The following is a 23,088-nucleotide window of genomic DNA, read 5'->3' as shown; positions in this document are numbered from 1 at the left end:
TACATTTAGATTAGGGAAACATTAGACTCACTCCGTGTCAGGTTTTTACTAATATCTTTGCCCCATTGCAGAATTTTTCCACCATTTCTTGTTCAATTGACACACATAGAAAATCTCAGTGGGACACCAACAGACAACAGAAACTTGGACAGGTTCTAACCCTTTCCTATTCTACTATAAAATGCTGTCTGTGTCTCCCATTAAAGATTTTCCCCACAATAAAAGCAAATGTCATGTACACCAACCATCCTACTGTTTTTCAGTCACTTGTTTCCAGTAACCTGTTTTTCAGAACTATGTTAAAGGAGTTGTAAAGGAATTTTTTTTTTGCCTAAAATTAATGTCTGCAAGGTAGACAGGCAGAATAGTGTAATGATTCTGTTAAAAAACGAGTAAATACCTATTAACCTCTTGACCACTGGGCACTTAAACCCCCTTCCTAACCAGATCAATTTTCAGCTTTCGGTGCTCTCACAATTTGAATGACAATTACTCAGTCATACAACATTGTACCCGTCTGAAATTTTTGTCCTTTTTTTCACACAAATAGAGCTTTGTTTTGGTGGTATTTGATCACCTCTGCGGTTTTTATTTTTTGGGCTATAAAAGAAAAAAGACTGAAAATTCTGTAAAAAATAAAAAAAAAGTTCTAGTTTCTGTCATATTAGCGGGTTATTTCTCACACACAGCATATGCATACTACAAATTACACCCCAAAACGCATTCTGCTATTCCTCCTGAGTATGGTGATACCACACATGTGAGACTTTTACACAGCGTGGCCACATACAGAGGCCCAACATGCAGGGAGCACCATCAGGCGTTCTGGAGCACCCAGGCCAATTCTGACATTTCTCTCTTACATGTAAAAATCATCATTTATTTGCTAGAAAATTACATAGAACCCCAAAACATTATATATGCTTTTTTTTTTCAAAGACCCTAGAGAATACAATGGCGGTTGTTGCAACTTTTTATCTTGCACGGTATTTTGTGCTTAAAAAAAAAAACAGTAAAGTTAGCCCAATGTTTTTTGCATACTATGAAAGATGAAGTTACGCTGAGTAAATAGATACCTAACATGTCACCCTTCAAAATTGCACACACTCGTGGAATTGCGCCAAACTTTGCTACTTAAAAATCCCCATAGGCGACGTATTGTAAGGTATTGGGGTATTGTGGAGTATTGGGGTATTGTGGAGTATTGGGGTATTGTGGGGGGGGGGTATTGCAGAGTGTGGGGGGGGTATTGCAGAGTGTGGGGGGGGGTATTGCAGAGTGTGGGGGGTATTGCAGACAGTATGGGGTGTTATTGCCGAGTATTGCGCAGGGAGGGATGGCTGGATCTGTCACTGCAATAGTCACAGATCCAGCCCACAGCAGCTGCTGCTGACACCCGCTCCCCCCCTCCTCTCACACTGTACCGATCGGTACAGAGAGGAGAGGGAGGAACCGGCGTCATTACATGATGCCGGTTTGTTTACAAGTGATCGCTCCGTCATTTGGCGCGGTGGGAAAGTGGTTAAATAACTTCATCTATATCACCTCCGGCATTCTAGTTTCTGTTCTCTCATTCACTTCCTGGTTTGCATCGCTCGTTCATGTAAGAACTACATTTCCCAGTATGAATTGCGGCACGCCCAGTAATTCACACCTCCGTGAAGTCTCTAACACGTAGAGAGCGTCCTGCCACACAGATGTAGTTCCCAGGAGGGGGTGAGCACGTTACTGACCACCGCCCTAAAGCCTCCCTTCGCGGTGGTCAGTAAAATCAGACAAGCAGGAAGTGAACAGAACAGAGAAGAAATAGAGCAACTTCTGAGCAAAAACGAACAATGAGGAAGTGAAAAGAGGAATGTCTGCAGGTAAAGGATGCTTATTATGATTTTTTTTTTCCCTTTACAACCCCTTTAATTTATAGTCTAGTATTTCTAATCCCACCCACTCTATGTACCTTGCTATCTGATGTTTGTGGAAGATATTGCAAAGCTTTTGCTTGTTGAAGATTTTAGGCATAGGCACTCAGGAGCAGGAGTGTCTGTGTCAATCCATCCAGTCAGGATCAAGACAGTTTAACAAAACTAAAATTGATTGTGAACCCAATGTGGGTATTGGGAATAAACAGAGTCTAGTTAAATTGTGTAAAGCCTAGTACAAATGGGTCGAATGTCGGGCGGTATCGGCTGGTGCAATAGAAACCAGCTGACAATTCCACCCATGTGTACTGCAGCCATTTAGCTGCCTTCCATCGGAGGGGCATGACCAAAAAAGATCTGCCGATCAGCTGCCGCTCTGTGCTCTCAGCCAATGGCTGAGAACACTGACCAGAGTATTTTGGCTGGGGGCGTCCCCCTGTCAGAACACAATAGAACAGCAAGGCCACTTTACTAACATCACATAGTACAGCGGCTCCGTCCTAAGCCCGCTAGGTTGAACGGAAAAAATGAGTAGTGTGTATGAGGCTTAACATTTCATATAAGCTTTAACATGTTAACCACTTTGGCTCCTACACCTGTTTACCCCTATGGACCAGATCATATTTCACATTTCTGCTATGTCTGTTCATGAGTCTATAACTTTGTAATTACTTATGATAAAGAATTAATATGTATATTGCTTTTGGGGGGACAAATGGGGCTTTCTGGTGACCCTAAAGTCCTCATAGAATTTTTATATTTTTTTGCATTTTAAGAGGAAAAAGAGTAAAATAAAATCCAAGTTTGATCAGTTTTATTGTGAACACTAGTACCATTAATGTGAGGAAAACATATACATTTTATTTTGCTGCTTGTTCTCTTTACTGTGCTTTGCTGCCGTCGTATCTATGCGCTCATTCTTAAAATGAGATGTGCCTGAATTTTGCCAAGATACGACCGACGTAAGTCTCCTACGCCATCGTATCCTGGGTGCATATTTACGCTGGCCGCAAGGGGCGCTTCCGTTGATTTACGCGTCTAATATGTAAATGAGCTAGATACGCCGATTCACGAACGTACTTGCGCCCATCGCTGTAATCGACTTTGTTAGGCGTTTTTCCGGCGTAAAGTTAAACCACCAAAAAGCTGGTCTAAGTCGTTTAGGGTATGGACGTCGGAAGTGCCGTCGGAGTTTACATCGTTTACGTAATTCGTACGTGAATGGGGCTGGGCGTAAGTTAGGTTCACGTCGTATGCATTGAGCCGTCGTATCGTAGGGAGTATTTGCGAGGTGATTCTGAGCATGCGTGCGCATGCGTCGTTCGTTCGGGCCATGCATTTACATGGGTCACGATTCATTTGAATACAACACGCCCACTGCCTTGCTACTTTGAATTAGGCGGGCTTACACCGGCCCATTTACGTTACGCCGGCGTACATATGGGAGCAAGTGCTTTGTGAATACAGTACTTGCCTCTCAATGTTACGTCGGCGTATATGAGATGCGCTACGCCTAACTAAAGATGCGCCCGTCTCTCTGAATCTGGCTATTAGTTACTTGTTTGTTGTTTTGGCTCAAAATGTTGCATTGAATTCTCACGAGATTGTCTGTCAGAGTGATCATTCAGTAAGGTCCCAGTCATAGGATCTCAAGGGCCGTGCACAGTAGCTGAGCAGGAGATAAGAAAATATAAGATAGTGCAGGGCGTACAAGGCACGTCCAGTTTACAGAGGAGGGGGTTTTATGGACGTTTGTAAGACGCCCAAGGTAGGTAACTGGTTAATGTAATTTCCAGAGTTGTTTTCTTGGTGCAATCTGTATTCATTGGTGTAGGCATTGCAGGGAGTTGTCACCATGTCACAAGCACCCCTGGTGGAGACAACAATCGACTGTGCAAACGCTTATTGTGCAAGCATGGTCCACTGTTATCACCATCGGGAGGCTAGTCCAAAGCAATGGAGAGTACATGTACAGAAAGTGATTGAAAGAGGCCCGAGATGATCAGAAAAAAATATAGCACAGCTAAACCACCGTTTTTGTGCGAGTTAGCTTTCCCATAGACCCTCAGTTTGAATTAAAATCTGTCCTGCAGTTTTGGTCTTAAAAATTGGAATTTTTTTTTTCTTTTTGTCGACCTTTTTACAGAGCAAACATTCTTTTTTTTGCTAAAGTATCTTATTTTTGCTCACTAAGTGGTGTGGTGTTCTAAGCATAAAAAAATACATTTATTGTAACATAATAATACTAACAAACTTGCTTGAAAATTACAGTATTTCAACTGTAATCGTTTTAAGTACATATTTAATACACTTTAATGATGGAAAAAAAAAACTGCTGCCCCTATAACCAAATTCAATGACAATATTTAGCTTGTGAGGTCCCAGTTTTTTACTTCAAGTTATGTTTTTTCCCATTACGTAAAGTAAATCGATTGGGCTTGGCAGCCTGCAGGTGCGCCAGTCTATGCAACCATCAGATGATTGTTTACTTTGAATAGGTTAAATGAGGCAATAATCTGTTATCTCGGCTTGCTCATTTATTGCATGAAGCCTAAATTAAATTATCATTGTCATATGTGACTCAGTAATACAGCGACTGGCATTTTTATCATTTCCTGTACAAAGGTTGAGTGGCCTTTTTAAATGTGATGAATGTGAACTAATATGTATAGAATACAAGTCAAGAAAATTGTGGATCAGACTGTCATGGAATTTATTTTAATAATTGCTTGGCATTTACAAAAAATATGTACATAGTGACTTTATACAGTCAAGTAGTATTAAAGAGGAACTGCAGTCTGCTCACATACTTTGTAATAAAAAACATCTTCCATCCAACCACTTTGCATATTATTTGTACTCTGAAGCCTTGTACACACGACCGAGGAACTCGACGGGCGAAACACATCGTTTTCCTCATCGAGTTCCTTGTTAGGCTGTCGAGGAACTCGACAAGGCAAGTTTCTCCATTCCCGTCGAGGAAAAGGAAGACATGCTCTCCTTTTGGCTCGACGGGATCCTCGACAGTTTCCTGTTTTTTGCAGAGAAACTCGTCGTGTGTACGAGGCCTGAGTCTCTTGCAGACAGTCTAGGAAAGGTAGGGGAGGAAGGCAGGAAAAGCGACCTGGGGTGTTCCATGGTCACGAGGCCAGTATGCTTAAAAGGGGGCATACCCAAGAAGTAATTGATAAAGATAGAAAGTAAAACAAAAGGGGAATGCGTAGGTGGGATAATGTGAAAAGAAACATCAATGGGATAAGTGGATTGAGGGCAGGTATTTAAAGGGCGTGACGACTCCTACAATTTCAGGCTGATCTGCGGGTCAGCCTTCCTATTTGTATTTGGAGTCTATTGCAGACAGTCCAGAAAAGGAAAGGGAGGAAGGTGGCAAAAGTGACCTGGGGTGTGCTGTGGTCACGAGGTCAGTATGCCTACAAATAAAGACCGTAGGATGAGAGCGAAAAAGGCTGTTTATTTGAAACAACTGCATAACAGATTAATCAGCCAAGCGTGCAAATGTGTGAGACATCTCGACGTGTGGATATACCTGGAGCAGCATTTCAGTATTTTTTTATTTATTTTTATATAAGCCAATGTAGATTAAATCAGGGGGTTAAATCGAGGTGCTCGCGTTTAAATAGAGCAATAGTACAATGTACAAGATGAGCAGCGAGCTTGCACCATAAAAACGGTGTCCTAGTGTCTAAACTAGGACACCGGAAGTGACGTTTTTATGGCGCAAGCTCGCTGCTCATCTTGTATACATTGTACTATTGCTCTACTTAAATGTGAGTGCCCTGATTGTTGCTCTATGCTTAGTAAATAATACAGAGTGTTAAACATACTACACCAGAGAGCCTCTTTCTCTATTTCTCTACCCCATTTGGTTGATACACCTTGCTGTATATATAGCCCTGGAGAAAGCTTTAACCCCCTAGGCGCCGCACATACTGGAAGAAAGAATAGGAGATCTCCCCTCTGTCCCAGAGTGATCCAATTGATTTCATTGAAATGCTGCTTACCTTGCAACTGTAAGGTAAAAAGTTAGCACACCTGCGGGTGTTATTTCACACCGAAGATCTACCAAAGTCACCTTGCCACTTGTTGCTGTCATTTAGCACCTTTACTCATCTGCACTTTGCACTTTCCAGTTAGGAAGATTGCATTACTTCTGGACTGAGCAGCAGTTGCACCAGTTTGCACTTATATGTACTAGAACAATTTTTACAGCTCCTTATATAATTTAAATGTTGTGGCACCAGAGTCACCTGTTTTTGCGTTGTTTGCACCTTTATTTTTTCAGTTTACTGTTGGGGTTTGTAACAGGAGTGACTTTTGGGCACAGATTGAGCCAGGAGATGGGGGACACATGTTGGATTGTTTTGGCGTGGACAGTGATCTACAGTATATTCCTTAATGCCTGCAAAGAATATTCTATGATTAGCCCTGACTAGTGACATGCTAATTGAGTCAGGCCTGGAAGACATTTCATTGTGTGATAACACTGCTTTAAGCCTATTGATGCTCAAAGGTGTTAATTGCATAGACCCCTAGACATTTCATTACCATTATGTAAGGCTGTAAAGGTGTTAATCCAGGTCTGCTCCCAGACCTCTAATTATGCTGCTTTTAAGAACTTCATTGAAACTGAAGGGGAGATTGATGGGTATCTTGCTGATTTTGAACGGCAATGTGCCCTAAACCGGGTGCCCACAGAGGAATGGGTTACCATTTTGTCTGGGAAATTGTCCGGCCGGGCCAGTGAAGCGTACAGGGCCATCCCAGACAAGGATATTATGAACCATGTACTGGTAAAAGAAGCACTTTTGGCCAGGTATGCCGGCATACCGGAGGCGGTTCTGAGAGACGGGCAAGCAGACTGGAGACTCATATACCGAGTGGGCATGCCGCCTACACCGCACAGCATCCCACTGGGTCGATGGATGCTAAGCAGAATCCGGGGAAGAGGTGCTGCAGGTGTTCCTGCTGGAGCACTTATTTGACAAACTGTCCCGGGAAGTCAGAGAGTGGGTCCGGGACAGAAACCCTTTCTCCTTGTCTGAAGCAGCTCGTCTGGCGGACGAATACACAGACGCCCGCAAACTGGACAACTCTGTGGTCAAGACCACAGCTCGGGTGGATTATCGATCAGCGGCACCCCCACCGGCTATTGCCTACAAACCCCAGTCGGACCGTCCTACAACACCACCTCCAGCGGCCACTTATCCTCAGAAGCCTAGGTTCAACTCCCAGGACTACTCACAGCTCATCAGGTGTTTTGGGTGTAAACAGCTAGGACACAGAAAGCTAGACTGTCCATTGAATCCACCCAGGCAGTCACAGTTATGGAGACAGCCAGAAAGGGGGAACCCCCACACATCCATGCCTGCGGCCCACTGCGTTGAGGAAGAACATTGGGGCGTTCTGCATGGGGCAGATCCGATACAAGCAGCTAACCAGGACAACAGGCAGCAACACAGGCAGACTGTCTGGGTCAATGGAAAGGTAGCCAATGGACTACGTGATTCTGGGGCCACAATGACACTGCTACGGAAGAAACTCATCCCAGAGAGCCAGCACACCGGAGACACCGTAGCCGCAAGAGTAGCGGGAGGCACCGTCTTCCGGCTACCCGTTGCCCGGGTTCACCTGGATAGGGGGGTTGGTTCGGGACATGTGAATGTGGGGGTGATGAAGGATTTGCCAGCAGATGTACTACTGGGGAATGATTTGGCCCCCCTTGTTTCTGCGTACGCCCCGATGTGTCCCGCTGAAGCCCACACAGTGACTACCTGTGCCCCAACCCGCGTTGCTGGAACCAACTTGCTTGCTGCTGAGACCCGGGTAAGACTACCTTCCCCGACATGTACTGTAGATCCGGCACAATATCACAGTCTAAAATGGGAATGTGACAAGTTGGCCAGTGAGAAATCAGAGATGCAACGACATATCATGTATTATGAGATGTCCCGTAGCTTGAACATTGAAATGCACAAACAGGCTGAAATTGTCAAAAGATTAAATGGGATTTGCATCCAGGTGGTGCCTTATCTGTCCCAAGAGCATCAGCAACAGGTTTTGGGAGCCATTGAGAGAGCAAAGCAAGTGACTGTTCCAGAACTGAATTCCATTATTCACCTTCACCATCAGCTACCGACCTGGTAAGCCAAATGGCAATGCTGATGGTTTATCCCGGCAAACAGACGTCATCCTGGCCTCCTAGTTCCGGACATCCCCAAGTTGACCCGAAAAGGATCAAGCCGGGTTTGCCGGAGTGTTCCACAAGGAGGGAGCCATGTAACAGGAGTGACTTTTGGGCACAGATTGAGCCAGGAGATGGGGGACACATGTTGAATTGTTTTGGCATGGACAGTGATCTACAGTATATTCCCTAATGCCTGCAAAGAATATTCTATGATTAGCCCTGAATAGTGACATGCTAATTGAGTCAGGCCTGGAAGACATTTCATTGTGTGATAACACTGCTTTAAGCCTATTGATGCTCAAAGGTGTTAACTGCATAGACCCCTAGACATTTCATTACCATTGTGTAAGGCTGTAAAGGTGTTAATCCAGGTCTGCTCCTCTAATTATGTATGCTAAATACTGTTTATGTGTGGAATGTACTTGTCGGAGACAGAACGTCTGCCTAAAGAATGTGGTTGAAGCCCCCCCACGGTGTGATGTGTGGGTGGGAAGTTGATTGTTCCTTTCATGCCTTGCACTGTATAAAAAGCTGAGAAGAAACCATTACAAGTTCAGTTCATATTTTGACGCAGTAACAGAGCTTGTCAGTCTCGTTATTGAGGGAATTCTTATGGAATGGATCGGGTCAGCCTGTTGGTTGGATGGAAGGTCGTAAACGGTGGTGACCGTTACAGGGTTGAATTCATTGTGACTTGTTTTCAGTATTTTTTACACTGCAGTCTCTTTATTTAGCAAGTTTGCACGTTATTCATCACTGTTTGTTTTATATATTTACTGTACCCCCTCAGTTTGATGCATACTGTCTTTTTACTTTAGTATTGCACTTATACACTTTATTGGAGCGCAACACCATCTCTTGATTTTTTTTTTCCACAAGAGCTATAGTTTTGGAGTTGCTCAGTCTAGCCATTACAATTAGGCCCTTGTCAAAGTCGCTCAAATCGTTACAATTGCCAATTTTTTCTGCTTTCAACACCTCAACTTTAGGGACAACATGTTCGCTTGCTGCCTAATATATCCCACCCACTTTCGTGGATGGTGCATTTAGTAGAAGTAAAGAAATGTCCGCAACAGGTGCTCTTCAATGTGCTCTTTATTACCCAGCCAGGTAAAAACAATAAAACTTGTGATGAGGAAAGTAAAGTTGAAGGAAGAAAGGAGAATAGCAAATTCAGGCGTAGTGATAGGGAAACAGTCCTGCTCCCAAGCGTAACACTTCTCTGCACCACTCCTGTTTGAGTGGAATTAGTGTACCCGGACAGGCCACTCTCACTGACCTGGCAGCCGGAGTATCACTCAAACCTTTGTAGGATAAAGTCTCTGCCACAGACCCTCCTTAAAAGGAACTTCAGGGAGACACCTCTGCCACGGGCCGTCTCTGACTGCAGCTACGGAGGCAATCCTCCTTGGGTGAATTACTCCTGGATCTCCTTCTTAATGTCGCCCAAGTACCGACTGACAGGTGATCAATTCCTCAGTGTCCGGCTACCTTGATCCCCGGTGGTTTGTCGAGGCCCTTTTAGATCACCAGCCTCTGGTGATCTAAAAAATCGAAGGAGTGTCTTCATTTTTTGTGTGTGGGGGATGTGTATAATTTTTTTTCTCCAAAATTGTCAGACTTTTTTTGTTTATCGCGCAAAAAATAAAAAACACAGAGGTAATCAAATACCACCAAAAGAAAGCTCTATCTATGGAAAAAAGTAACATCAATGTTTAGGTACAGCGTTGCAGGATCGTGCAATTGCGAGTTAAAATAATGCAGTGTTGTATTGCACCATGTTTACTATAGAATAGGGAGGGGCTGGATTTTCTGTCAGTTTTTCTTAAAGAGAAAAAAAACCTGCAAGAGAAAGGCATAATGAGCTAGTATGCATAGCATACTAGCTCATTATGTGTCACTTACCTGAGATCGAAGTCTTCCTCGTTCCCACCGCCGCCATGTCCCCTTGCATCTTCTTCCTGTTATCACCGCTCCGGCGCTGTGATTGGGCGAATGCGCACGTGAACGGTCAGTGCGCCTGTGCCGTTGCGCGCCGTGGACATCGGCACCTGTCATTATTGTAAATATCTCCTCCGTAGAGGTTTAAGAGATATTTCTTGCACCTACAGGTAAGCCTTAATCTAGGCTTACCTTTAGGTGCAAGTTGTGTGGTTGGGTTTACAACCACTTTAATTACTGTGTTGGTTCCTCTATATGTCCCAGTCACCACTATCACTGTGGCAGAAAGTGGGAGTAAGCCCTGGTTCACACTGATGCATTTTGACATGCGATTTGACATGTCATGACACCGTCTTAATCGGTGCGACGACGCATCTGAGGCGCTGCACCGATTTCTAAAAGTAGTTTCTGTACTATTTGCGATTTCGGCCCGCTATTTACATTGACATCTGTACAGATGTCTCTGTAATCGCAGCTGAAATCGGATCTGCCAGCGGGAGTGAAATCGTGTGAGTTCAGCTGAACTCGCACTGCTTCACTCCTGCAGCCCATTGTGAACCTGGGCTAAAGCCAACATATTAAGCTTTAACTGGAACAGAATTAGAGTGTAAAACGTTCAATGGGGACATTTGTTGTGGTTACAGATAAGAGGGGATTTCCCTCCACTGCACAGTGATTTTCTCTCAACTCCTATTGTACCTATGGCAATGTTGTATTCTCAAATACAGAAGTAGCATGTAAATATATTTAACTCAAACTTTTTTTTATTTTTTTTTAAGTGCTACAGTTGTCTAGCTTGAAGTTGTTACTGCATGAGTACTTAGATGGCTTTGTTTGTCTCACAGGAAAGGACAAGAGAAAAATTTACCCCATCTAACAGTGGCCCGGACAATACGCACACAGAATGAAACCGAGGAAACGTGGAAGAAAAATACTGAAAAAAAGATTACACCCAAAGAAGAAACTAAAATGGCAGAAGAAATTAAAATAAATCAGGAGAATGAGGTAAACATCAGACATGTATTAGTGTGTGTGTGTGTGTGTATATATATATATATATATATATATATATATATATATATATATATATATATATATATATATATATATATATATTATATATATATATAGTATTTAAAGAAATCTAAAGATTACAAGCATCAGAAAGAGCTTTCTGATGATTGTAATCTTTTGATTTTTTTTTTTTAAATGTTATGTGCAGCAATCCTATTTTGGATTTTTCTATATATATATATATATATATATATATATATATATATATATATATATATATATATATATATATATATACTCTACACTAAGAATAATCACTGTTGTACATTTTGCCTCACCTGTGTGTGTGTGTGTTGCATAGTTACATAGTTTTTATTGGTGGCACTATATAGTTACAGTAGGTGAGGTTGAAAATACACAAGTCCATCAAGTCCAACCTATGTGTGTGATTATATGTCAGTATTACATTGTATATCCCTGTATGTTGCGGTCATTCAGGTGCTTACCTAATGGTTAAAAATATATATATATATATATATATATATATATATATATATATATATATATTGATGGTCTCCGCTGAGACTACCGCATGTGGAAGGAAATTCAACATCCTTGCCATTCTTACAGTAAAGAACCCTCTAAGTAGTTTATGGTTAAACCTCTTTTCTTCTAATTTTAATGAGTGGCCACATGTCTTGGTAAACATTTTCTACATTAAACTTAATTTGCCATGTTGCCAACCCCATTCATTTGTTCAGATCTTCTTGCAAGGTTTCCACATCCTGTAGAGAAGTTATTGCCCTGCTTAGCTTAGTATCGTCCGCCAATACAAAGATTGAGCTGTTTACCCTATACTCCAGGTCGTTTATGAACAAATTAAATAGGATTAGTCCCAGCACAGAACCCTGTGGGACCCCACTACCCACCCCTGACCATTCCGAGCATTCCATATTTATCACTACCCTCTGAACGCAACCTTGTAGCCAGTTTTTAATCCATGTATTTTGTACAGTAAACATTTTTGGGTAACTGTCTCAAATGCTTTTGCAAAATCCAGATACACCACGTCTACGGGCCTTCCTTTATCTAGATAGCAACTCGCCTCTTTATAGAAGGTTAATAGATTGGTTTGGCAAGAACCATTCTTCATGAATCCATGCTGATTACTGCTAATGATACCTTTTTCATGACTAAAATCTTGTATATAGTCCCTTTTCATCCCCTCCAAGAGCTTGCATACTATTGATGTTAGGCTAACTTTTCTGTAATTCCCAGCGATGTATTTTGGGCCTTTTTTAAATGGTGCTGCATTGGCTTTTCTCCAATCCGCTGGAACCATTCCATTCATTAGACTATCAGTAAAAAATAGAAACAAAGGTCTGGCATTAACTTGACTGAGTTCCCTAAGTACCCTTGGATGCAAGTCAATCTAGTCCCAGTGGTTTATTAATGTTGTTTCCAAAGTCTAATTCTAATTCTGTTCTCTGTTGGCCATGAAGGTGCTTACAGTGATGTGTCACGGGCAGGGGCGGACTGACAAGTCATGGGGCCCCCGGGCAATAGGAGATTATGGGGCCCCCGGGCAATAGGAGATTATGGGGCCCCCAGGCAGTAAGAGATTATGGGGCCCCCGGGCAGTAAGAGATTATGGGGCCCCCGGGCAGTAAGAGATTATGGGGCCCCCGGGCAGTAAGCGATTATGGGGCCCCTGGGCATTAAGAGATTATGGGCTCCCGGTCAATAAGAGATTATAAGGCTCCCGGGCAATAAGAGATTATGGGGCTCCCGGGCAATAAGAGATTATGGGGTCCCACATACAGTATACACACACAGATACACAATATACATGCACAGTATACATACACACAGACTACACATACAGACACAGTACAAACAGACACATTATACATACACACACACACTGAGAAGGTACTGGAGAGGTGGGGCAGCTATAATCTTGGGATTTTTAGACCAAAAGGATGTCAGTAAGGGACATTTCAGGGACAGATGTAAAAAAACACAGATTTTTACATACTGTCCCTGGTTTTAATGAGGCTGGCAATCCTGATGGGGCCCTCGGGCAGTGCCTGTTCACGAAGATAAACACTGTAGTTTTGGTTACTAAAGTCCCCCCGATTCCCTTGTGAAGACTCAGGAGAAGAATAAATTCAATACCTTTGCCATCTCTCCATCCTTTGTAACCAGATGTCCTTCCTCATTCTTTATGGAGCCAATATGGTCCGTCTTCCCCTTTTTTGACTGTTTACATACTTAAAGAATTTCTTGGGATTTTTTTTATTGCTCTCCTCCACTATGTGTGTCCTTCATGTTCTTTCTTAGCCATCCTAATTGCACTTTTACATGTCTTATAAAGTCTGAATGCTGATGATGATCCCTCAACCTTGTATTTTTTGAAAGCCTTCTCTTTTGCTTTTATATGCATTTTTATATTGAAGTTAAGCCATCCAGGACTTTTGTTCGCTCTTTTAAATGTATTACCCAATGGGATGCACTGGCTAACGCCCTTATTTAATATGCTCTTAAAGCGAACCCATCTCTCCTCCTTGTTCTTTGCTCCTAAGGTTTTATCCCAATTTGTGCCTTTTGGCAAGGTTCGTAGTTTAGGGAAATTGACTGTTTTGAAATTCAGTGTCTTTGTATTTCCCTTATGTTTTTTATTTGTGTGATTTATGATTTATATAGAAGCCTCTCAGTAACGAAAATAAATACAAAATTAAAGTACCATCATCCTAAGCATAAGTTTGAATAGAGATATGGTTTGTTGGGACCCCAGAGGCCCAAAAAAGCCAACGAGATAGGTAGGGGCAGGGGGACTATAGTGGTACTCGGTAAGTGATTTAAGAAGAGAGATGTAGTAAAGGTAAAAAAAATGAATCAATTTATTGAAAGTGACACAAAAAAATAGGAAATACACAGTTTTATAAAATACATCAGCAGTATTGTAAAGCAGACAAATTATACGACCAGCCAACTCATCACCGAGGTGGTATGGGACCCTGATCAGAGGGTGGCGGTGGAGCGAAGGGGGTCGTATAAGTCAAGATCTCATCTCTACTAGCTATTGTGGTAGCTTCGTCAGGAGATATTATTCTGTGCACAAGATATCCACTCGCTGGGGGAGCATGGGTCCAGCGTGGAGAAAAAAATTCTCACACGGAGGTTTAGTTGGAAACATTTCCCCAGCGCAGAGAGGACCTGTAGTGACTGTGTGAAGGTATTGAAAATTAGATGGCCCTGGGACCTATCTGATAATAGATGGCTGTTATTGTAAGAGCCGTGTACAAGGCTGGAGGTGACCGGTTAGGGTATACCATCAGCAGAGGGGTAGTTACCGCTTGTTGTGGGTAGGACATCAAGCGTGTCCCAGGGCAAGGTGTGTATCACGTGTGATTTATACTGAATCCAATTGACCTGTGATCGCTGTTTCCTAAATTGCCCCATATTTCCACATCCGTGAGTAGGTCTGTATTGTTGGTAATCGGCAGATCTAGTAACACTTTTCTAGTTGGTGTGTCTACCATTTGACCCATGAAATTGTCCTGCAAGACATTTAAGAACTTTTGAGCCTTAGACAAATTTGTGGTTCCCATCGCCCAGTCTGTCTGGATAATTAGAATCCCTCAATATGATAACACTTCCCATTCTTGCTACTAATCCAAATTGTGATAGGAGATCCGATTCCCCCTCCTCCCTCAGGTTAGGGGGCCTACAGCATACTCCGTCCTAGTATTATTTCCCCCTTAGCTTCAACATGTGTGTGTATATACAGTCTCACAAAAGTGAGTACACTTTTTGTAAATATTTTATTATATATTTTCATATGACAACACTGAAGAAATGACACTTTGCTACAATGTAAATTAGTGAGTGTACAGCTGGTATTAAAGTATAAATCTGTCCCCTCAAAATAACTCGGCACACCATTAATGTGTAAACTGTGGCAAAAAAGTAAGTACACCTCAATGTGAAAATTTCCATATTGGGCCCAATTAGCCACCCCCCCCCCCCAGTGTCATGTGACTCGTTAGTGTTACAAGGTCTCAGGTGTGAATGGAGAGTAGATGTGTTAAATTTGGTGTCATCACTCTCACACTCCCATACTGGTCACTGGAAGTTTAACATGGCACCTCATGGCAAAGAACTCGCTGAGGATCTGAAAAAAATAATTGTTGCTCTACATAAAGATGGCCTAGGCTAGAAGAAGATTGCCAAGACCCTGAAACTTAGCTGCAGCACAGTTCCCAAGACCATACAGTGGTTTAACAGGACAGGTTCCACTCAGAACAGGCCTCGCCATGGTCGACCAAAGAGTTTGAGTGCACATGCATGGGGGGTCAGCCTGTCAATGCTCAGACCATAAGCCGCACACTGCATCAAATTGGTCTGCATGGCTACCTCTCTAGAAGGAAGCCTCTTCTAAAGATGATGCACAATTAAGCCTGCAAACAGTTTGCTGAAGACAAGCAGACTAATAGATTACTGGAAGCATGTCCTGTGGTTGATGAGACCAACACGCTTTGGTTTCAAGCGTGTATGTTGGGAAGCGGGTGAGGAGTACAAAGACAATTGCGTCTTGCCTACAGTCAAGCATGGTGGTGGGAGTGTCATGGTCTGGGGCTTCATGAGTGCTGCCGGCACTGGGGCGCTACAGTTCATTGAGGGAACCATGAATGCAAACATGTACTGTGACATAGTAAAGAAGAGCATCATCCCCTCCCTTCAGAGACTGGGCCGCAGGGCAGTATTCCAACATAACGACCCCAAACACACCTCCAAGATGACCAGTAACTTGCTTAAGAAGCTGAGAGTACTGATGGAGTGGCCAAGCATGTCTCTGAGCCTTAACCCTATTGAGCATCTGTGGGGCATCCACCAACTCCATTATGTTGTCATGGAAGAGGGGAAGAGAACTCCAGTGGCAACCTGTGAAGCTCTGGTGACCTCCATACCCAAAAGGGTTAAGGCAGTGCTGGAAAAAAAATGGTATCCACACAAAATATTGTAAAAAAAAATAAAAAATTAGTAAAACAAGTCTTTAAGGTCTTGTAAATTACTAAAGCAGCGCTAATTGTCACTCCTCTAAACGTGACCAATTTTTCTTATAATATTTCATAAGAGGTATGGAAGCTAAAAGAAGTGTCAGAATCCATTTAAACCCACAGGTGCTTCTAGACTACGAAGTGCTCTCCACTGCAAGTAGCTTCCACCATGTGTCACACACCCCCATTCGGGTTTATACTCACCAAAAGGTTGAGTTTAGCAGGCACTGACAAAACAGTGTATGCAATCGTCTCCCATATCTGGACTGCAATCGATCCCCAAGAAAAGCTCTCCCAATATCCTCAATGTCCTCAGGTTTAAAAGGGAAGAAAGACCCACAATAGTGTAATCCCATTTCTCCTTTCTATTTTACAAATCCTTGGTAACATCCAGAAAAATCGGTACAGTTCACAACATTTAGATTCCAGGTCTGCAGTTGCAAGAATTAATCTTGAAAGCTCTGTTGCTAGGCAGAATTCATAATCTGCCTTCTTCCTGCACTGCTGTCCTTCTCCTCTCTCAAAATATTGTGACTTAAGCCCAATTTGGACATTTTCACTTAGGGGTCTACTCACTTTTGTTGCCAGCGGATTAGACATTAATGGCTCTGTGTTGAGTTATTTTGAAGGGGACAGCAAATTTACACTGTTATACAAGCTGTACACTCACTTCTTTACATTGTAGAAAAGTGTAATTTGCTTCAATGTTGTCGCATGAAAAGATATAATAAAATATTTACAAAAATGTGAGGGGTGTACTCACTTTTGTGAGATACTGTATGTACTGTGTAGATTTCAATATTCTTAAAAATAATTGATTTTGCTGTGGTCACGTTGGCTTTCAGTCCGCAAGGGAAATTCTTTGATCTTGGTTAAAGATTAACTTTCTTTTAAAGGCATATGAAACTACCTTAGTTTAAAAAAGAGTTCATTTTTTTCTAGTGTTAAAAGGTACAAAGCACACTGACCTTGTGTAGCACAATTCTTTATTAGGTGAACATTTTATGAAGGATTGCTCTCGCCAGTTATACATTTTTTTAGAAAACCACCAAAGCTCTGAGAATGATTGTGTACCATTACTCTAATAACAGTTTTTGTTATATTACATAGGGCATTTTCCTATGACAGAGAGGTACAATTGGTTATTCTGATCTCTGCAGAGGAGAAAGGCCTCCTGTTATGAGTTCCTTAATTTAAAGAGGCAAGGTAACCACCTGAATTGGGCAGTGCCTATGAGTTGGGCAGATTGCTACCACGTAAGCCTCGTACACACAATGAAAATATCGGACGATTGATTTCTTTTTTTTTTTTTTCGTTTTTTTTTTTTCCATGCTAGTCTCATATTAAAAATGAAGAGGTTACTAAAGTAAGGAAAATTCTTGTACGATAGACTACAACTTTGGAAGTATTGTATTGTTGTATTCTTTAATTTCTAAAAATGCACTTCTGATTTTTTTTTTTTTTTTTGGCGAATACTGTATGGATTAATCGAAAATCGTTCATTCTGGTATCCTGCGAGAAAATTGTTTGTAACTTTTTTGGATAATTTCACATGAACTGTCGTGATTGGCTTTCGAAAGCTGTGTACTAATGATCAAATTTATCGTACAATAGTTTTGAAAATTTTCTTTTTGTCTGATTTTCTGATCGTGTGTACTAGGCATTAGCTTCTTTGATGCAGAATATCAGTTTGACAAGTTAGAAATGCCGTGGGTCCCCCTGAATAAGTTGGCATAGGTAGGCTCTGCTTTTTTTTTTCCTTATCTGTATGAGTTGTGTTCTTATTTATGGATGGGTCAGCTAAGACATGTTTCGAGAATAGTTTGATTAAATCTTTTTATAATTTTTACTTTCATATCTTACAAAAATTATAGTAGGAAGTTGTAATTTATTGAGGTTTCTTTGCACATCCAAAATGATCAATGGCTTTTAATTGACAGACAGTTGTGACTAATTAATAGACAGTTGTGAATACAACATGATCGATCTGTTGTGTGTTGAATCCTTTAGAACTGGTACTAAATAAAGGCTTTTGAGAACATGTACAATAACATAAAAATGTGCTTTAGGGGCTTTTCAGGTGATACCTTGATGACAATATAATTTTGTATAAAAAATATGATATTTATACAGAACTCTGCTAAAAAATCCTGGCCAATCGCAGCACTGTGCAGTGGCATGGTACACCCCATCAACCAGTGGTGTGTATGTTTCAATGCAGAGAGAACGTAGGCTCTGTTAGCTGGCTCCAGCTTATAGAGACCAATGCTATCAATCGTGAAACTCTCATTATTAGCAGCAATGTCAAAAGGGAAAGGGGAGGTAGATGATGGGCTGTTTGATCATGCTGCTTGGCAATGTCAGTACAGATTCCAAGTGCTACATGTACTTGGTGCCCTAAAGGATTACATAAAAGTTGTTGAAGTCTAGTGAGACTTTTTTATTTAACATATTTTCTTTTTGGACTTTCAAAAATCCCTACCCAACTTGTCCCCTTGCTGTCCATATTGTGTTAATAAGAAAAATAGTACACTTTAGCTTAACTACTTCTGTCATATTGGAGAACAATTACAGTGCCTTGAAAGGTATTCATACCCCTTGAAATTTTACACATTTTGTCATGTTGCAACCAAAAACTTAAATGTGTTTTATTGGGATTTTATGTGATAGACAAACACAAAGTGGCACATAATTGTGAAGTGGAAGGAAAATTTATAAACGGTTTTCAAAATGTAAAAAAATTGAAAATATGGCATTTGTATTCGGCCCCCCCCCCCCTCCCGAGTCAATACTTTGTAGAACCACCTTTCTGTAGAACCACCTTTCTCTGCAATTACAGCTGCGTGTCTTTTTGTGGGTATGTCTCTACCAGCTTTGCACATCTAGAGAGTGACCTTTTTGCCCATTCTTCTTTGCAAAATAACTCAAGCTATGTTCAATTGGATGGAGAGCATCTGTAAACAGCAATTTTCAAGTCTTGCCACAGATTCTCAATTGGATTTGGGTCTGGACTTTGACTGGGCCATTCTAACACATGAATATGTTTTAATCTAAACCATTCAATTGTAGCTCTGGCTGTATGTTTAGGGTTGTTGTCCTGCTGGAAGGTGAACCTCCACCCCAGTCTGAAGTCTTTTGCAAACTCAGTTTTTCTTCTAAGATCACCCTGTATTTGGCTCCTTTCCTGTCCCTGCTGAAGAAAAGCATCACCACAACATGATGCTGTCACCACCATGTTTCACGGTGGGAATGGAGTGTTCAGGGTGATGTGTAGTTAGTTTTCTGCCACACATAGTGTTTTGTTTTTAGGCCAAAAAGTAAAATTTGGGTTTCATCTGACCAGAGCACCACCTTAGACAAGTTTGCCGTGTCCCCCACATGGCTTCTCACAAACTGCAAACAGGACTTCATATGGCTTTCTTTCAATAATGGCGTTCTTCTTGCCACTCTTCCATAAAGGCCAGATTTGTGGAGTGCACTAATAGTTGTCCCGTGGAAAGATTCTCTCACCTGAGCTGTGTATCTCTGCAGCTCCTCCAGAATTACCATAGGCCTCTTGGCTGCTTTTCTGATTAATGCTCCACTTGCCCATCCTCTCAGTTTAGGTGGACTGCCGTGTCTTAGTAGGTTTTCAGTTGTGCCATACTCTTTCCAGTTTCAGATGATGGCTTTAACAGTGCTCCGTGAGATGTGGGCATCACAGAACCGCTGTATTTATACTGAGATTAAATTATACACAGGTGGACACTATTTACTAATTAGATGATTTCTGAAGGCAATTGGTTCCACTAGATTTTAGTTAGAGTAAAGGGGGCTTAATACAAATGCACACCACACTGTTCACATATTTATTTGCAAAAAATTAGAAAAACATTTATCATTCTATTTCCCCTTACAATTATGTGCCACTTTGTGTTGGTCTACCGCATAAAATCCCAATAAAATGTATTTACGATTTTGGTTGTAACTTGACAAAATTTGGAAATAGTCAAGGGGTATGAATACTTTTTCAAGACACTGTATGTCAAGCCAATAGAGATGGAGATGTAAGTGTAGATTAGCACACTTTTAGTAAGTGTAGATTTTTTAGTCCTTTTCCTACTTTACCTGTTAGGCCCCTATCACACCCCTTTTGCACAGCTCGTCCTGCCCTATGGACAGCTGGATGTAAATGGACCATCTGTCCATTTTACACATGACTGCCCTCTGATTCCCTTCCTTTTATTTCTTTTTTTATCGGATCGGACCCATATCCGTTTACATCCAGCGCTCAATTGAGATGAATGGAAGGTCCTATTGGGTCTGGCTGAGAAACAGACGTCCAGACCCGATTGAACCTCGTGTTTGCAAGGGGCCTGAATGGACACAAGTCAGGTTATATCCGGCACTCCATAGAAGAGAAGGGGGGTACAATCAGGATGACTGAAAATGGAAAGCTAGACCTGATCAGACCTCTCATGTGAAAGGGACCTTACAGATTTTGCAATTGCTACATTTACTTGCCCATTTGTGTAAACAAAAAAAGTTAGATTAACTGGACAGTTTTGTACTCAGACTATGACTCAGTGTCACATTTTCATGACAGTAGTGGAATTCCCCAATTGTTCACATGAGGTAAGCATCAGGGAATGTTTTGCAGATTTCACAGGTAAATAGTTCCATGATGCAAGAACCTATCTACATTGATTTTTCAGCCAAAGTTCAAGTCCAGTGAATTGCCCTTCTTACTAACATATGTGTCTTTATTCTAGGCTGATAGTAAAGTTCAAAGTGCAGTAACTTACAAATTACCATGTGTTGGCCAACTTTGTATCAATTGATAGATTCAAATCTTAATAAATAGACCTCATACTATGAAAGCAAATACCATAAATGTTTATTTACAATACAAATACGTTTTATAACTGAGGGTAAAGCTGGCCATGCAGATGGAACGAAATTCAGTTGGTTCCTATTCACAATAAGCCAATCTAGCAATTGACTTAAATTTTAAATCCACATAAAATTCCTAAAGTGCGGTACCTGGTGGGATTATGGACAATACAGCCCTAGGGAAAAAACTATACTTTATGCGATTAATGTGCGCTTTAAGTGCTCTATATCTTTTTTTCTGGTGGGAAACAGGACAAACGCACTGTAACCTTGTGGGCTGAATCACTACTAATAGCTTTTGCCCGCTTTTTTATTCAGCTGGCATATGCTGTGTCTAAGTTTGGTAACTCCACACCTATGATTCACTGGGCTGTTTTCATCACACAAGACAGGCACTTCTTATCCTCCGTCCTGCAGCTGGCATACCACACTACAGCGCAGTGGAGAAGAATACTCTCAATGGTACAATGATGGCAATTGATCAGAAGCCTTAAGGGCAATCCAGCCTCTGAAAGAAAAACGGTCTCTGCTGTGCTTTTTTTCACACACAAAAAGAAAAAAAAGTATTTTGAGATCACAACAACTCGTAATATGTTCTCCCAAAAATGTTAGTGTCCACCCTTTCCATTTCCTCAACACCCTTCTAAACTGGTCAATGGTTGATCTTTCTTGATCTCCTATAATCCACTATTATTTCTGTAGTTTTTGCAGTATCATTTTCTGTACACCACTCAACCAAATGTTGAATTTCCTGCCTATGAGCTGTCATTATCTCAGAAGAGTCCCACTAAAGTGGTGTCATCAGCAAACTTCACTATATTGTTAGACGCATATATGGGAGTTAAGTCGAGCGTAAACAATGTAAACCGGGCCGGACTCATCACACATCCCTGTGGTATCCCTGTATTCACAATGATAGTATTTTCATGATTTGTGGCCTGTTAGGGAATCCAAAATCCATCAGCACAGCGATGGCTATAGGCCCAAAGCATTTAACTTTTTCACAAATTTGTCAGGATCTACTGTTTTATTTGCTGAGGTTGTATTAGCACTGGTGTTTACCCACGGCTGCAGAAATCCACTGATTCCACAGTTATATGCGAATAGCAGCGCTGGTTACTGCAGGTGATCGCAGATGTAAACACCTGTCTTTCCTGCCTTCTTTAAATTGATTTATTAAATATTTGGCTATACAATACAGTCACAAATTTTAACCACTGGGTTCCCAAGATTGGTTAGAATCATATCATTGGCCCTTGTGCTGGCTATTTTTTGTTTCCAAGCTGAATAGTAAAACATTTTTTTTCAACTTGTATTTAAATCCCAGTGACATTCTTGTTTAACCACTTCGTTACCGGGCCAATTTTGGCACTTCTCTCCTTCATGTAAAAATCACAATTTTTTTGCTAGAAAATTAATCAGAACCCCCAAACATTATATATTTTTTTTAGCAGACACCCTAGGGAATAAAATGGCGGTCATTGCAACTTTTTTTCTCACATGGTATTTGCGCAATCATTTTTCAAACGCCTTTTTATAGGGAAAAAAACAGTTTCATGAATTAAAAAATAACAAAACAGTAAAGTTAGCCCAATGTTTGTGTAATGTGAAAGACGATGTTACGCCGAGTAAATAGATACCTAACATGTCACGCTTTAAAATTGCGCACACTTTTTACAGGTTACTATTTTTGAGTTACAGAGTAGGTCTAGTGCTAGAATTGTTGCACACGCTTTAACGCACGCGATGATACCTCACATGTGGGGTTTGAACGGTGTTTACATATGTGGGCGGGACTTGCATGTGCGTTCGCTTCTGCACGCGAGCGACCGAGACAGGGGCGTTTTAATTTTTTTTTTTATTATTTTATTTTATTTTTTTACTTCATTTTTTTATTTTTACACTTTTTTTGTCTTTTTTTTTTTTTTATCACTTTTATTCCTATTACAAGGAATGTAAACATCCCTTGTAATAGGAATCAGTGTGACAGGTACTCTTTATGGAGAGATGTGGGGTCAATAAGACCCCACATCTCTCCTACAGGCTTACAAGCATGAAATCAGTGAAAACAATTTCA

At 41.3% G+C, this 23,088-nt stretch overlaps 1 protein-coding gene across 1 annotated transcript in view; it reads left to right on the top strand.

Moving 5' to 3' along the window:
• Window positions 1-23,088, top strand: part of SH2D4A (SH2 domain containing 4A) — a 174,626-nt gene that overhangs the window by 90,779 nt on the left and 60,759 nt on the right. The window contains exon 4 of the mRNA XM_040325285.1: window positions 10,908-11,067. Coding sequence (XP_040181219.1) covers window positions 10,908-11,067 — 160 coding nt within the window. The remainder of the gene's footprint in view (window positions 1-10,907; window positions 11,068-23,088) is intronic.

Source organism: Rana temporaria, chromosome 1 (assembly GCF_905171775.1).
Source record: "Rana temporaria chromosome 1, aRanTem1.1, whole genome shotgun sequence".
NCBI classification, from domain to species: Eukaryota; Metazoa; Chordata; class Amphibia; order Anura; family Ranidae; genus Rana; species Rana temporaria.
Note: the sequence above shows the minus strand (reverse complement) of the source record. Positions and strands in the feature narration are given on the sequence as shown.